A 13,694-nucleotide genomic window follows, 5' to 3' on the forward strand; every position below is an offset into this window, starting at 1 on the left:
ATGTGTTTAATATGGTTTAAATAAAATATTAGGATCTAGTTATATATTGCTCCATGTTATTATTTTCAATTTACATCTCAAGATGAGTTAAATAAAATCATAACTAACAAAATTAAAAAAAAACAAAAAAAATAGAAGTTCTAACATGAATTGTGTTAAACAATAGGTGCAGACTTATATGAAATATTTATTCAGTATTGTATATGTTGTATAAATTATTAAAAGACAATACAATTGTGTTAAACAAGCCTACGATATTTTTTTGAACCTATTGTTGTAGCTGAAAAATGTACATTTACAGTAAATATTGAATATCTTTCTAATCTATAAATATTTTTTAACTGTTGGATAAAAAACTTTTAGCTAAACTAAATAAGTATTCTGGTGAACAGCATATGTTATAGCTGAAAAATGTTTTAATCCGATATACCATACAATATAACTTTTATAAATTAATAAATCTCAACTTCATATGTTAGTTTAGATAGATAATATAATTCTAACTTTGAATTTGCTATCATTCGATATTTCTAGAAGTCAAGACCTATTGGCTTATTAACTTGGTGTTTGGAATTGTCTTTTTTTCTTCATCAGTTAAACTTGGTTTGATAACTTTGGTTTTCTTTTTTATTGATGATTACAATCAGTGTGTTTAGTTAGGTACTTTAATTACAATCATTTCAATGAATTCGGACTGATTTCATACATTTTTGGTTGAACTCGGATTAATTTCGGATTTTTGATTATATGAATGGTTCAGTTAAAAAAAAAAAAATCAAACCCGTCCGAAAATATTTTGAGGTTTTGGTATAATCCACAATTACCCATATCTAACGAGTGTTTAATGTTTATTCAAACCTGACCCGAAATCTAAGAAAAAAAATATAAAACTATTCGAATGGACATCCGAATGCAAACCCCACCTCTACAACATAAATGGAGGGAGAGCTGAAGCTAGAGACGACTTACTTTCTATAATACATTTAAGCCGAAATTTTAATTTTTTTCCCCTTTGTCACGTAACAAAAAAAGGATTCATTTATTCAAACAGCTAAAGAATTAGTGACAAATCTGGCACACTTTAAAATAAAAGACGATCCAAATGATTTCGTTTTCAGATAAAAACTTTCAAAAGAAATCCAAACCAAATTAATAGAGTGAGCTTTTGAAAAATATGTAATACAAAGAGAGCTGTATTTAAAAGCATACAAAGCTAATATCATTACAACTTACACGAAATAAATAAGCTACAAGTCGCTTGAACTACACAAGGAGGTTGTGAATACTAAATATATAATATATACCATATTACATAATATGATTTAAGAAACTAGAAAAAGCAAGTCATGGATCTGATTTGGTCAGTTTTAAATGTTTTTTTCCTGGCTTCCTGGTCTAGTTTCGGATCAAAATTTGTTTCCCTTTCTTAAACCTTCAGTCAATGTACAAAAGAGAGATCACTTGGTTCTGTTATGTACTTCTATCAATGATGCTTTCTCCTGCAAATTCTATAAACAAAACTCTCAGTCACAAGTCATAACTCTTTCCCATAATATTACTCATTGCAATTTATCAATACATCTATTTTCATTTATATAGCTCTGGAAAAGAGATGGGGATTACCTCGTTCTGGGAACTGTTCTCAGAAGGGAACCATCGAAGGAGGACACCGAGGTTCATTGCACTCGGTATTAACTTGAACAGCAATGGAGTAGTTACCTGTAACAGTTCGCATTGTCAGGTGTAAATAAGCTGTGAACTATAATACACTATTTCAAGTATGTTCTCTTGAGATGCGAAAAAGTTGTTTGCACGTTGAGGTAACTTACAAGACTTAGAGCAGTTGTGCCCAAAAGGAGGAGATACATTTTCCCCTATATTGTCATTCGTTTAACCCAAAGTTAAGTAAGAAGAAAATGGTAAAGGGTGTGTTCAATTACAAAAGCAAAAAAGTTTTACCTCGATAACGTGTAGGTTTGACGCTCGGCTTAGAAGAACAAAGGCGAACTCTCCAATCTGAGCAAGTAATACCCCGACCTGTTACATTTGTGACAACAGAGTTACGTGATTGGTGGATAATGGGATTCAATATGAAGGGACTTATAGAATCTCTAGCAGGAGAGGCAAAAACTCACGTGAAAAGATATCCTCATGTTGTACCTAAAAGCCTTAACAACTACTGCTGCAATTGCTGTCTTAATAACTATCACTAAAATCACTGACGCCAGAAGAATATCCACGTGGTTCCATAGAAAGTGAACATTGATCAGCATCCCGATACTGGATAGAAAGAGAGCGGCAAACAAATTACGAATTGGTTCCACCTACATCACAAAGTAAGGGAGATTTCAGAAATGTCAATAACCTGACCTTTTAGACTTCACTTCTGTACCAAGTATTTGCGACGTAAAAACAACATGAGTTCAAACATCAGTACCTGCTCTAGTGTATGTTGAGCAAATTCGGTCGTAGACAACATAACACCAGCCACAAATGATCCCAACTCAAGACTAAGACCCAGCTTGTCACTGCACTGAAAACGTTTTGCAAAGAACCAACACTAAAGTTAAGAATTGGAAATTAAATCGATATGCTATTATACTTAACTACTTCAGTGTCTATCGTAATCATCACTGTTTTCTTCTGTAGTCTATTAGTAACAATTTACTCAGAATGTTATAATACACCAAAAGGGATCAGAAAGCTAAGCAAGCACCGGTATGCAAAGAAATGATAGAATTGGACTAACCCATGCAGATAGTAAGCAGAATGCCACAGCAGCTAATTGGTAAAGTTCATTTGTCTGCATAATATAATGAGAGACATTGGCAATATAATTCGGATCCCACTTGAAGAAAGAAAGGAAGATAGTCAAAGTAATGTCTGAATAGATATGTCGTGTAAGACTTACTTGAGATGATAATTGAATCATTAGCTTCAGAAAGCGGGGTACAAATGACCAGGTTAATAAAGATGCCACAGTGAGATATAAGGACAATATCAGAAGCCTAAAATTACAGCAAGAAAATGTTTTATGTCAAATACGGTAATGAGGATATATAAGATGTTCCTGGACATATTTCTTACTACAGAACCACTTACAGCTTTCCCATTGATATAATCCCTTGTAATAAACCACTGTTACCACCCAAAACTGGAAGCAAGGCGAATAGTAAACCAACAACACAGTCCTGAAAATTCAAGATGAAAGAAAATAGCTAAAGGAAACAAAAACTTCATATAACGGAATGTTCAATTCGTAAATATAGTGTTATGAGTGAAACCTGAAAGATAAGTATCCCTATTGTCACTTGACCATGAAGAGAACTTGTACTGTTCCGTTCTACCAAAAACTTTACTACCTGTTCAAATTGACACGTGGATTATAAACAGAACTCTGAGATGAAAAGCGGAAAAGAGTAGCTTTTGTATTAAACTTGAGAAGACAAAAGACAAGAAATAAAGTACCACTGCAGTTGATGACATAGATAAAAAGGCACCAACAAAAATACCCTCTGACAACCTTGCTCCACACAACTGCAATGTCAACAGATATCAATTTTAAAAGTTATCTCCAAATTGCCAATTATATGCACTAGAAAAAAACTGCACTATTTTCCCATACCAAGGCAGTTACACCACACAAAAACATAAGTAAGACAATCTGAAGAAGCCCTCCAAGGATCGCAACTGGGCCAACAACTTTCAGCTGCAGCATTAACATAGGAACAAATGATTTTTAGATTAAGATTACAAAATCCACACGAAGTTGTATTCAATAGTAAATGGGTGTCTACCTTAGTCATTGAGAATTCCAAGCCCAAAGCAAAAAGAAGGAAAACAACACCAAACTGTGCTACGGTTTCAACCTGCCATAGCACCAGAAGAAGAAATACAGAACATGTGAATACCAGAATACTTTATCCATATGAATGTGTGGTTCCACGTCCTACCTCTATATATAACAGTACTGATGACTTAAACTCACACAACAAGAACAAATGATAATGGTAAGGCCACCTTTTACATGCTCAGCCAAGAAGCAAAAAGTTTATCCAAAGATCTGATTGCTTGCAATACAGTAGATGAATGCTATTCTAGTTAACCCTATTGTAAAAGTTCAAAAAGAAAATCAGGAAATGAATACATGTAACAACAGCCCATAAGTGTCCTCTTATAATATTTGCATGCTATAATCTAAAATAACTACTAAAAAATATCCCGCTATTATCATACCTGAACCATTTCACTGATGAATTTCAATCCCCCTGGCCCAATGATCGACCCCGCAAGAAGATATCCAACAATGACCTAAAGCATATAAAGATAGTATAACATAACATCAGAATGGTATTTGGCCACAATGTGAAGCTCGAGATACAAAGAACCTAATATCAGATGTAATTCATGTTATTAAGTAAGGTTGCTAGCATACCGGTTGTCCAAGACAAGAGAAGACGATCCCACCAATCGCAGCAAAAACAATAATGACCACCAAATCTGATATCAATCTGAAAGAAATGTCAAGAACCTATACATCACAAGTCTGAAACAGTGCATGTAGCAAAATGCTCCAAATACAGAAGAAATCTGAGAGAGACCAACCTCAAATCTACTTGAAGTATGGGATACTTAGATTTCTTGTTTGACATGACAAAGACATTATTCTGCAGAGTAGCATAAGAAGAACATTAGCTGCAACTAAACTATAAACAAATGGTAAGATCAGTTTTAAAATAAAACGTGTTTAGTCTTCTTCCAAAAACCTTTTTGTCAATAAGAGTCATATCATCAGAATCTTCATTTTCCAGGGAAAAGACATCTTGAAGTTGAAAAGGTCTCGTACCACTGGACACATTAGGGGAAAAGAACAACTCATAAACCCACATTGAACCACACTAATCAAAATATGGCTATAGTCAACAATTACAACAAGGTTCTGCATACTTATTCTCTTGTGTATCATTCCTTTTACCCTTCTCATGCGTTACTTTAGCAACAGTCTCTATTTCAGCCTGCCAAAAACCATGATAATAAATACAGAGCTCAAGAACATTATTAAAAAAACTCACACTCAGAAACTATAACTAGTAACTAAAGACCTACTTGTTGATCAGCAACACTGCTGTTAAAGCTAGCTCCATCCGATCCTAAGGAAAAATCAAAAGAAGATGTTAAGCTTCTTCATTATCCACCAAACCAAAATCACAAAATTATTTTATGTTCCACCAAACCAAACCAAAGGGGATCGAAGAAGAAGAAGAAGGAACCAAACCTTCAGGGGAATCGTTTTCGGAAAACTCTTTCTCGAGAACCCGATCGAACATTTTAGCGATACTTCCTTCACCGTTACCCGGAGCCGTCGAGTTCACAAGGTTGCCGTAAAACCGCTCCCGCGTTTCTTCATCAGATCTCGCTGATAAAGACGTACCAAGTAGAAGGAGGAACGTTAATCCAATCACTGCGAATCTCGCCATTGTTCGATCCCACGAATTTGGGAATCGCCGCGAATCGAATTGCTTCTGAGAATTTTCAGATTTCTTTTTGATTTCTATTTGTGTTTTTGTTTTAGTCTTTTTAGATCCAAAATTTTGAAATTGAATCAATAGAAAAAAAAAAAAGTTTTTGTATTGAATGGTTGTTAAATATATTTGTTAATTGTCAATTAGTGAAGGGTACGTGCGAATGCGATTACGAGATTGGTTTGGTTCTTATAATTAACGTCTCGTGACAAGAACTAGTCCTTTTCGCACTATACCAATAAAATACGATAATTTAGTATTTGGCATTTTTTTCTAAACCAAATCATTAATGGCCACAAAACACACACTTTACGACATCGTTTAGTAGAGAGAGCGTGATGGCCACAAGCTTTACACACTTTAGATATCTTCTTGCTTACTTCATAAACAAATCACTACCACATAGAGAGAGTGAGTAGGTGAGAAAGAGAGTTTCCAATGGCTATACTCGCAAACACGTTCGGCATGGGGGTGAGTTACGCCGGACAGGTTCCATTTAGGCGAGTCACCGCCGGAGAGGTGGGATGTAAGCAGCAGAGGATGGTGGTGGTGAGAGCAGAAGGAGGCGGAGGAGGAGGAATCAATCCGGAGATCAGAAAGAACGAAGAGAAGGTTGTTGACTCCGTTGTCGTCACCGAGCTTTCCAAGAACATAACTCCCTATTGCAGGTTTCACATAGATATATATTCATCTACAATTTGAACCATGTATTTGTTAAAATCATGCATATAATTAATGATTTACATTAATGTATTTTTTACTAATCCATATATGTTTTTTTAAAGCTTATTTCGTGAGACTTTTCTTATTGTATTTTTACAAAAGAACAAATGTATGGATCTCTTATTTTGTGTGCATGTATATAAAAAACATGGTGATGGATTTGATTTGGCGTTAGGTGTTGGAGGTCTGGGACGTTTCCATTGTGTGATGGGAGTCATGTGAAGCACAACAAAGCTAATGGAGATAATGTTGGTCCTCTTCTTCTCAAGAAACAATAGTTCTTTTTTGTTTTTGTTTCTCGTTTTGTTGGGTGATGTATTAAAATTTTATGTACTTTTTCATTATGTTTGCATTAATCTGGTTAGTGACTCATTTGGATGATGAAAATACTGTAAAGTGTTGCTTTCCTTTATGCAAGTTTCAAAGAGTAGTACAATTTTTCCTTGCAGGTTGGTCCAAGATTCTTGGAAAAACGAATACTCGTGTTCTATCTCCAAAAACTCGTGAAAATGGATAAGTCTTTGTGGTGATATTTTTAATTAGGTGCAATCTAAAAACTAAGTTTACAACATACATGTACAACATGTTGAGAGGATGCTTCTAGAATACAATGAGTCTCTAGAGAACTTTGAATCACAGATTTTCTTGTTGGCTTCTTGAAGTTACAAAAATTACATTGTATTTATAATTAAGTTGGTCTTAATCCAAGAAATATTGTTTCACTAATTCATGTGTTATTCATTTCGTAGTTCTAATTAAATTGTAATAAAATATCTATAATAAATAAAATTGTTTTTTAGAAAATATGTCAAATATATGAACACTGTTTGAAAAATGTATAAGAAATATTAGTAACATCATAATAATGTTACATCAAAAGTAGAACATTAAGGTATAAATTAGTAACGTATTAAAAGTAATAAAGTCGTAAATTTAAAATTTAAAACTTAATGCCCAACTTTAAAGTTTACAAATATATCCCATATAGAAAAATTGAATTCATCACGTATCTTTGACACCAGATCGCATGTTGTGTTGTTTGGATCGATCAAGTATGTATTCCATTTATATGGAATGTATATGAAATACACTAAAACAATACTGTATACACACATATATATCATCCGAGTCTAGCCAAAGTACTTGGAAAAAAAAAAGAAGATATTTCCCTTTAAACTGAAATAAGCGTTGGCAACGACAAACCACTTGGTTCAACAAACGTAAAATGAAGTAAAAAGTAACAAAAGCGTTGTTAATAAGAAGTAAAATAAGGATTGTAGCTAGCTCTGCTTCAGCATCAGCTATCAGCTGTTGCTTGTCTTAGCTGAGCTCTACATCGATTAGCTTGGTCAACTTTTCTTCTTTATACTTCCAAAACATTCACGCTCAAGCCCAAGCAACATAGTATCATCCCTATCAGTATCTGTTTCTCCAACTTTACAAACTAATTTACAAAACAATACAAACAAGATCTTGTAAAGACTTTACGATATGGGACTGCTATCACTCCCTTTGTTATATTGAGCAAAGATAAATGATTTAATCATTGCTGGATAATGGTGGAGACTGGTCACACCCATGTTTCTGGTACAAGACCAACAAACTGGGTCTGTTCTCCCATTCTTTACTGTTTTAAAAACACACTCAAACAAAACACACTCAAGACAACTTTACTGTCAAAACTATAAGTATATATTGTTTTTTTTTCTCATGCCGCTGCATCTTTTTACCACCACATTTAGTACTCTTGATGACTTGTTTCATGTGATTTTTCCTTTTTGTCTCTGAATCACTTTTATTGTACGTTACAGCACTCTGGGATTCCTCATGTAGCCCTTAGCTCCTGGGCTCTGCTTACTTTTGGACCAAAAGTCTGCCGTGACTATGGACTAATCACATTTTGTCTCATTTACATTCTCGGAGGAGTCTCTGGTAATTTCATGAGCTTTCTGCATACACCAGATCCTACAGTTGGAGGAACTGTAAGTTAACTACTAGTTTGCCCCATGTGATGTTCCCAGATTGCACTATATATCTGTTACTGTTCTTAATCGTATATGCATGGGTTGGTGCAGGGACCAGCATTTGCTTTAATAGGAGCTTGGCTCGTTGACCAAAATCAGAACAAGGAGATGATCATATACAATGATATTTCAATAAGTCAGCAACGACCATTAGTCCCACGTAACTAATACCAATGATACACACGGAGAACAATGTCAGGTACAAATCTAGGGATTAATGGGAAATATACAATCTTTAATGGAGACAAAACATATATGATTCTAACACAAACCGACAAATTATACCAGTTACTATCAAACAAATCTGAGCAAGGCGTTTTAAGCACATAAACTCAATGAGACTTAGCAAGCAATCAGAGAGAATCGGGCTATACGATGGGATTAGACGGAAACTAGGATCTAAATGCCGTATATGCTTAGGAAAAAGCTGCCACTGAGAAGAACAAGAGGTATTTGAGAAACTCCTTCAGTGAAACCAGAGACGGAACCCCTCCAAAGAGCCAAAAAAAATAAAGTAAAAGCACTAAAAGCAGCAACTGCCCTAATCAATTTCGGATTAAAGAGCAGCCTCTACATTAACATAGTACATTTTCGAAATGGAAACTATCAAACGCCATTTTTCTTATTTTTGATACATCCAGAAGATTAGAGGTTGTGTACGACTACGTACCTCATGTCAGATGACAGTAGCAACTTCAGAATCTACTACCAGAAAATGATCAAACAGCACAGTACCAACATGTCAGATTCCACATGTCGAGAGGATTAAAGGTTTTGTACCTCATGGACGATCACGGTAGCAACTTCAGAATATGAACTCGAGTGTTCAGAGCACAATCTTCCCAGCAGGAAAGCAAAAAAAGGTTAGCAAGAAACTGAAAATCAATCTTCCTGCTTTCGAATACAAAAGTAAACAAAGTGCTTCCGAATCGTCTCCACACGATCACTCTAAGGGAAACAACACCACAAAAGGAGTATATACATATCTAATGGTTGGAATAACCAAAGGAAAACAAAGAAGCCAATCACGCAAATTCAAATCAAATTTCACCTTTTTCCTTCTCAAGTGCTTGCAGCTGGTCTTCAAAGCTTTCTCATAGACAAGTCAGTATCATCGAGAAGTGGCTTAGAGTGAACATGTTCTCCTTCACCTTTGATATCATTAGTAATACTATCTGCTTCCTCCAGGACAACAGTGAACTGGTTCCTTCCATCAATATATATTTACCTCTTTTGCATCTATTCCAGTTCAGAAGAATCGTCCCAAGCTCCCAACGCCTTTGATCAGACTGACACGTACAAAAGAACCATAGACTAGGCAAATCATTATCATACCAGTCATAATGATAACTCACCTGCTAATATGCACAGGACGTTCCCCCATGATTCAGCATCAGCTCTATTGCTTGCCTTAGCTGAGCTCTAGATCGTTTAGCTTGGTCAACTTTTGTGCTATATACTTTCAAAACATTCACGCTCAAGCTCAAGCAATCCCTATCAATTTCTTTTTCTCCAACTTTATCCCACATAATCTAATCCACAAAACAATACAAACAAGATCTTGTAAAGACTTTACACAGAAAAATTGAGAGGTAAAGAAAAAAAACACAAAAAGAGACTCTTAATTAAATCTCCCAGAACCCTGGACGGAGTTCGTATAAGAGAGCTCCACAAGTTGTCTCTACGGATCTTTTTGAAAACTTGCCATTTCGAAATGCTTTAACATGTAATACAGAAAAAGAAGAAGAAACCCTAACCATGTCGTCATTCTCAAAACTAGCAGCTAATTCGAAGCAAATTGATTTTGATTTTGACATTGCGAAGCAACAAATTTCAAATCTCAAATTACCTGAAAGTTTGATCCATCGGACGCTGAAACTGTGCGAGAAAAAAATGGAGGAAGAAGATCTCAGATGAACTCTTCGATTGGCTTTTGTAATCGAGGTTTGGTTTCTTCGGTACCATGACATTGCTCGGAGCAACGGGATGATTTGGTGAGAAGAAAAGAGTCGTCTTTAAAATTCGGTTCGGAAACGGTCCAATTTCACAAATAACCGGCCGGTTTGATGGCCAATTCAGCCATTGTTAGTTCGATTAAACCTGAAGATAGTAAACCAAGAATAACCTAATCTATATATATTTTTGGAAATATTTAGCAAATAAATCCAAAAGTTTTGGAACCTATTTACAAGCATGTCATTAACACTAAATAATTAATTTAATAAACAAATTAATTTTATTTACATTCGATTTTTTTTATAGAAACTAAGTGTTTTAAAAGGTAACAAACATAATTGCAAACGTATACAGATTTTATTTTTTTATTTTATAAGGAGGTGAATGAAGAAGTTCACCCCTAGAAATAAACCCGTGAAAGTAAATCCGTGAACCCAAGTATTGTTTTTTACTTGATAAAAATTTGAAAACCTGATTTGATAAAAAAAATGTTTTTAGCCTCACATTATATATTTTATTTTTACTGGTTTTGTATGATGAGTTTTTGCAGATTGAAATCTTTAAACATGTTGCGTGATCCGCCTAGCATGGTGGGTTTTGACTATAGAACCAACACTAAAACTATTAGTTTATTTCATATACTGTGAATTTGTAGTCATAGTTTGGAAAATTAACTTATAAATTATTTAGTATATGAATTCTAAAATATTACACATACTTCTTAATATTACATAAAAATATACATTGCATACCATATAGACATATACCTCTGTTTAATTATAGTAAACAAAAGTAAGTGTTTTAAAATATTATATTCTATCTAATAACAAATATAATGTAATTAGGTTCTAAATTGTATAAAATGAAAGAAGAATAAAAACATTTTAAACAAAATTATAAATTAAGTAGATAAAAGTTAATTAATTGAGAATTTGAAAACTAAATATATTAAAATTATTATTTAAATTACAATAATTTATAATTTAGTCCCGCGGTGTACCGCGGGTGAAAACCTAGTTCGTAAACAAATCTATATTAACATTTTTGTAGCAATTTTGGCAAAGAAGGGTTGGAGTTGAGAAATATTTACATTTTATGCTATTGTAATTAAGAATTAAAAATAATAATAATAATAATCAAAATAATTAAGCAAAAATTGGGTATACATGTTTTCCTAAACTACTTGAACAAAATCAATTTCTATTTCCTTTTTAATTACAAGTTTTAAATGTTTTAGTGAAAAAAAAGAAATTAGAATTTCTTACCTTTTTCAATGTCTATTTTCCATAAATTGATTGGCAAATTTATTTCCAAAGATTTTGCAAAATACTATGATTTTCCATCATACATGTTTTGTTTTTATAAGTTACTTAAAATGGATTGAGCCACTGATGTCATGGATAAAAAACAGAAAATAAACTAACAATGTATGAGTTTATATGTATTTTGTTTTAACCTCCACAAATGACGTATGTTTTTTTTTGACTAAAGAAGATGTGTCATTTATGGAGTTATGATGCCAAATACAAATATATGTCATGTTACACAATTTAAATACTGAGTACATCAAATTTAGTCATATATGAGTAATATCAACAATGTTACTAACTTTGTGATAATAAACTAAAATCTGTGTAAATACCGATTTTAGCAATTTAACATACGCACAATACTAAATAAGCAACAATATTTTATGGAAAACTAGGTAAAAGTCCGCGCATATGCGCGGATTGCTGTATTAGTTATGTTAATTAATTTAATAATTATAAAGTTTGCCAATATTTTTAGAAATGTTTCTCTCATCTATCCATTTTCAAAATATTTATTTTTAAATATGCAAAATTATAAAGTTTTATAAGATTTATAAGATTTATAAGATATTTCTAGATAGTACGTACTACTTGGAGACACAATCCAAATATTTATAAGGTTTTTTTTGTTTTTGTCAAATTTATAAGGTTTTGAAAGGTTTTTAAAAGGTATTTATAAAGTATATATAAAATTTTACACACACATATATATATATATATATAAATAGTTTATGTATATTTTTCTAAGATTACACATATTTCAGTTTTTCGTGGCATTTTTAATAAAGTTTTTAAAAGGTATAGTTTTCAAAAGTGGTATTAGAAAAGAGGTTTGAAATTATATATATATATATAACAAATAAATTTCCTAAATTCAATAATCAGCTATTATTTATTCAAATCATTACAATATCAACTTATATAAAGTATTTCAATATAACTATACATACATATTTATCAAAAAAATTTGTTTTTTATTGTTCAGCCTGCATAATAGACCTCTTTATGAGATAATGTTAGAAATACCATTTTGTTGATACCCCTTTTCAAAAATACCAATTTTTTGGTTATTTTCATTTTTGTCCTCTTTCACACAATTATAATGTGTTAAATTAACTTCTAGAATTTTTTGTTTTTGATTTGGATTCTCTATTTTAGATGTAGGATATAGTTTTGAGTTTAGTATTTGGAGTTTAGGGTTAAAATTTAGTTATGTTGTATATTAAAAAGAGTATTATTGAAAATGAACAACAAAATTTGTATTTTTGCAAAAAAGGTATAGTAAAAAGGGTATTTATGCAAATGCCCCTAGTTTTGTTTGATATTTATGACTATTCAAGGTAAAACAAATACTGTATATTGTACATAATAAAAATGAGTATATACTATGATATTCAAAAATTCAGTTTATGTTCTAATACATAAACTAAAGAGTTGAATAATTAAAATCCAAATCATTTTAATTTTTTATATAAATTAAATACATTCCCTATAAAATCATATGAATTGCTACATAAACTAAAGAGTTAAATAATTAAAATCCAAATCAGTTTTAAGTTGTTTATATAGATGAGGGATTTTCAAAAAGACCCATTTTTCTATGTCATTTTTTAAAAATACCCTTTGATGGTGTCCATTTTCAAAAATATCCCTTTTTAATATATAAAATGACAAAAATATAAACCCTAAACCCCAAATACTAAACCCTATCCCTTAAAAACTATACCCTAAATGTAAATTGGGAACCCAAACCTAAAAAAACAAATTCTAAAAATTAATTTAACATAGGGTAATTGTGTAAAAAAGAGCAAAAATGAAAATGTTCAAAAAATTGGGCATTTTTGAAAAGAGATATGCCAAAAAGGGCATTTCTAACAAATTCTCTATATAGATTAAGTACAATCCCTATATAGATGATTTCTTTAGCTTGATTATCTTACTGTGCAATGATCAAAATTAACATTTTTTTGAATCTACATGATAAGTTTTTTTGTATAGCCATCAAATTTTTATTATACATATATAATTTAAAATTAAAATAATAAGAAAACAAAGAAGGAAGGAAGCAATACATAAAATAAACAAAAAAAAATTGAAAACTCAATATAAGATATATCCATCTAAGTATATAACTAAACACTTACAATGAGTTTTCAACC

At 32.2% G+C, this 13,694-nt stretch overlaps 3 protein-coding genes across 4 annotated transcripts; 2 read left to right on the forward strand and 1 right to left on the reverse strand.

Moving 5' to 3' along the window:
• LOC104726430 (K(+) efflux antiporter 5) lies at positions 1,154-5,606 on the reverse strand. Of its 2 annotated transcripts, none has more exons than XM_010445305.1 (20): positions 5,276-5,606; positions 5,107-5,150; positions 4,948-5,015; positions 4,767-4,848; positions 4,606-4,667; positions 4,436-4,511; positions 4,237-4,311; positions 3,798-3,869; positions 3,626-3,709; positions 3,469-3,537; positions 3,285-3,362; positions 3,103-3,191; positions 2,912-3,008; positions 2,750-2,803; positions 2,438-2,533; positions 2,136-2,324; positions 1,960-2,037; positions 1,830-1,874; positions 1,624-1,719; positions 1,154-1,499 (listed from the first exon to the last, which is right to left on the reverse strand). In XM_010445305.1, exons 1-20 carry the CDS (start codon positions 5,475-5,477, stop codon positions 1,458-1,460), a joined length of 1,698 nt encoding a protein of 565 aa, XP_010443607.1. In that variant the 5' UTR covers positions 5,478-5,606; the 3' UTR covers positions 1,154-1,457. The 2 variants fall into 2 exon arrangements, with proteins under 2 accessions (XP_010443607.1, XP_010443600.1); XM_010445298.1 differs by having other exon boundaries at positions 1,154-1,508.
• On the forward strand, positions 5,898-6,690 carry LOC104726446 (CDGSH iron-sulfur domain-containing protein NEET-like). Its single transcript, XM_010445315.2, has 2 exons — positions 5,898-6,190; positions 6,421-6,690. Exons 1-2 carry the CDS (start codon positions 5,961-5,963, stop codon positions 6,521-6,523), a joined length of 333 nt encoding a protein of 110 aa, XP_010443617.1. The 5' UTR covers positions 5,898-5,960; the 3' UTR covers positions 6,524-6,690.
• LOC104726454 (RHOMBOID-like protein 9, chloroplastic) lies at positions 7,747-8,475 on the forward strand. The gene is made up of 3 exons (XM_010445327.2): positions 7,747-7,832; positions 8,057-8,227; positions 8,321-8,475. The coding sequence occupies exons 1-3, from the start codon at positions 7,824-7,826 to the stop codon at positions 8,435-8,437; spliced, it is 297 nt and encodes a 98-aa protein (XP_010443629.1). The 5' UTR covers positions 7,747-7,823; the 3' UTR covers positions 8,438-8,475.

Source organism: Camelina sativa, chromosome 2 (genome assembly GCF_000633955.1).
Source record: "Camelina sativa cultivar DH55 chromosome 2, Cs, whole genome shotgun sequence".
In the NCBI taxonomy this organism is placed as follows: Eukaryota; Viridiplantae; Streptophyta; class Magnoliopsida; order Brassicales; family Brassicaceae; genus Camelina; species Camelina sativa.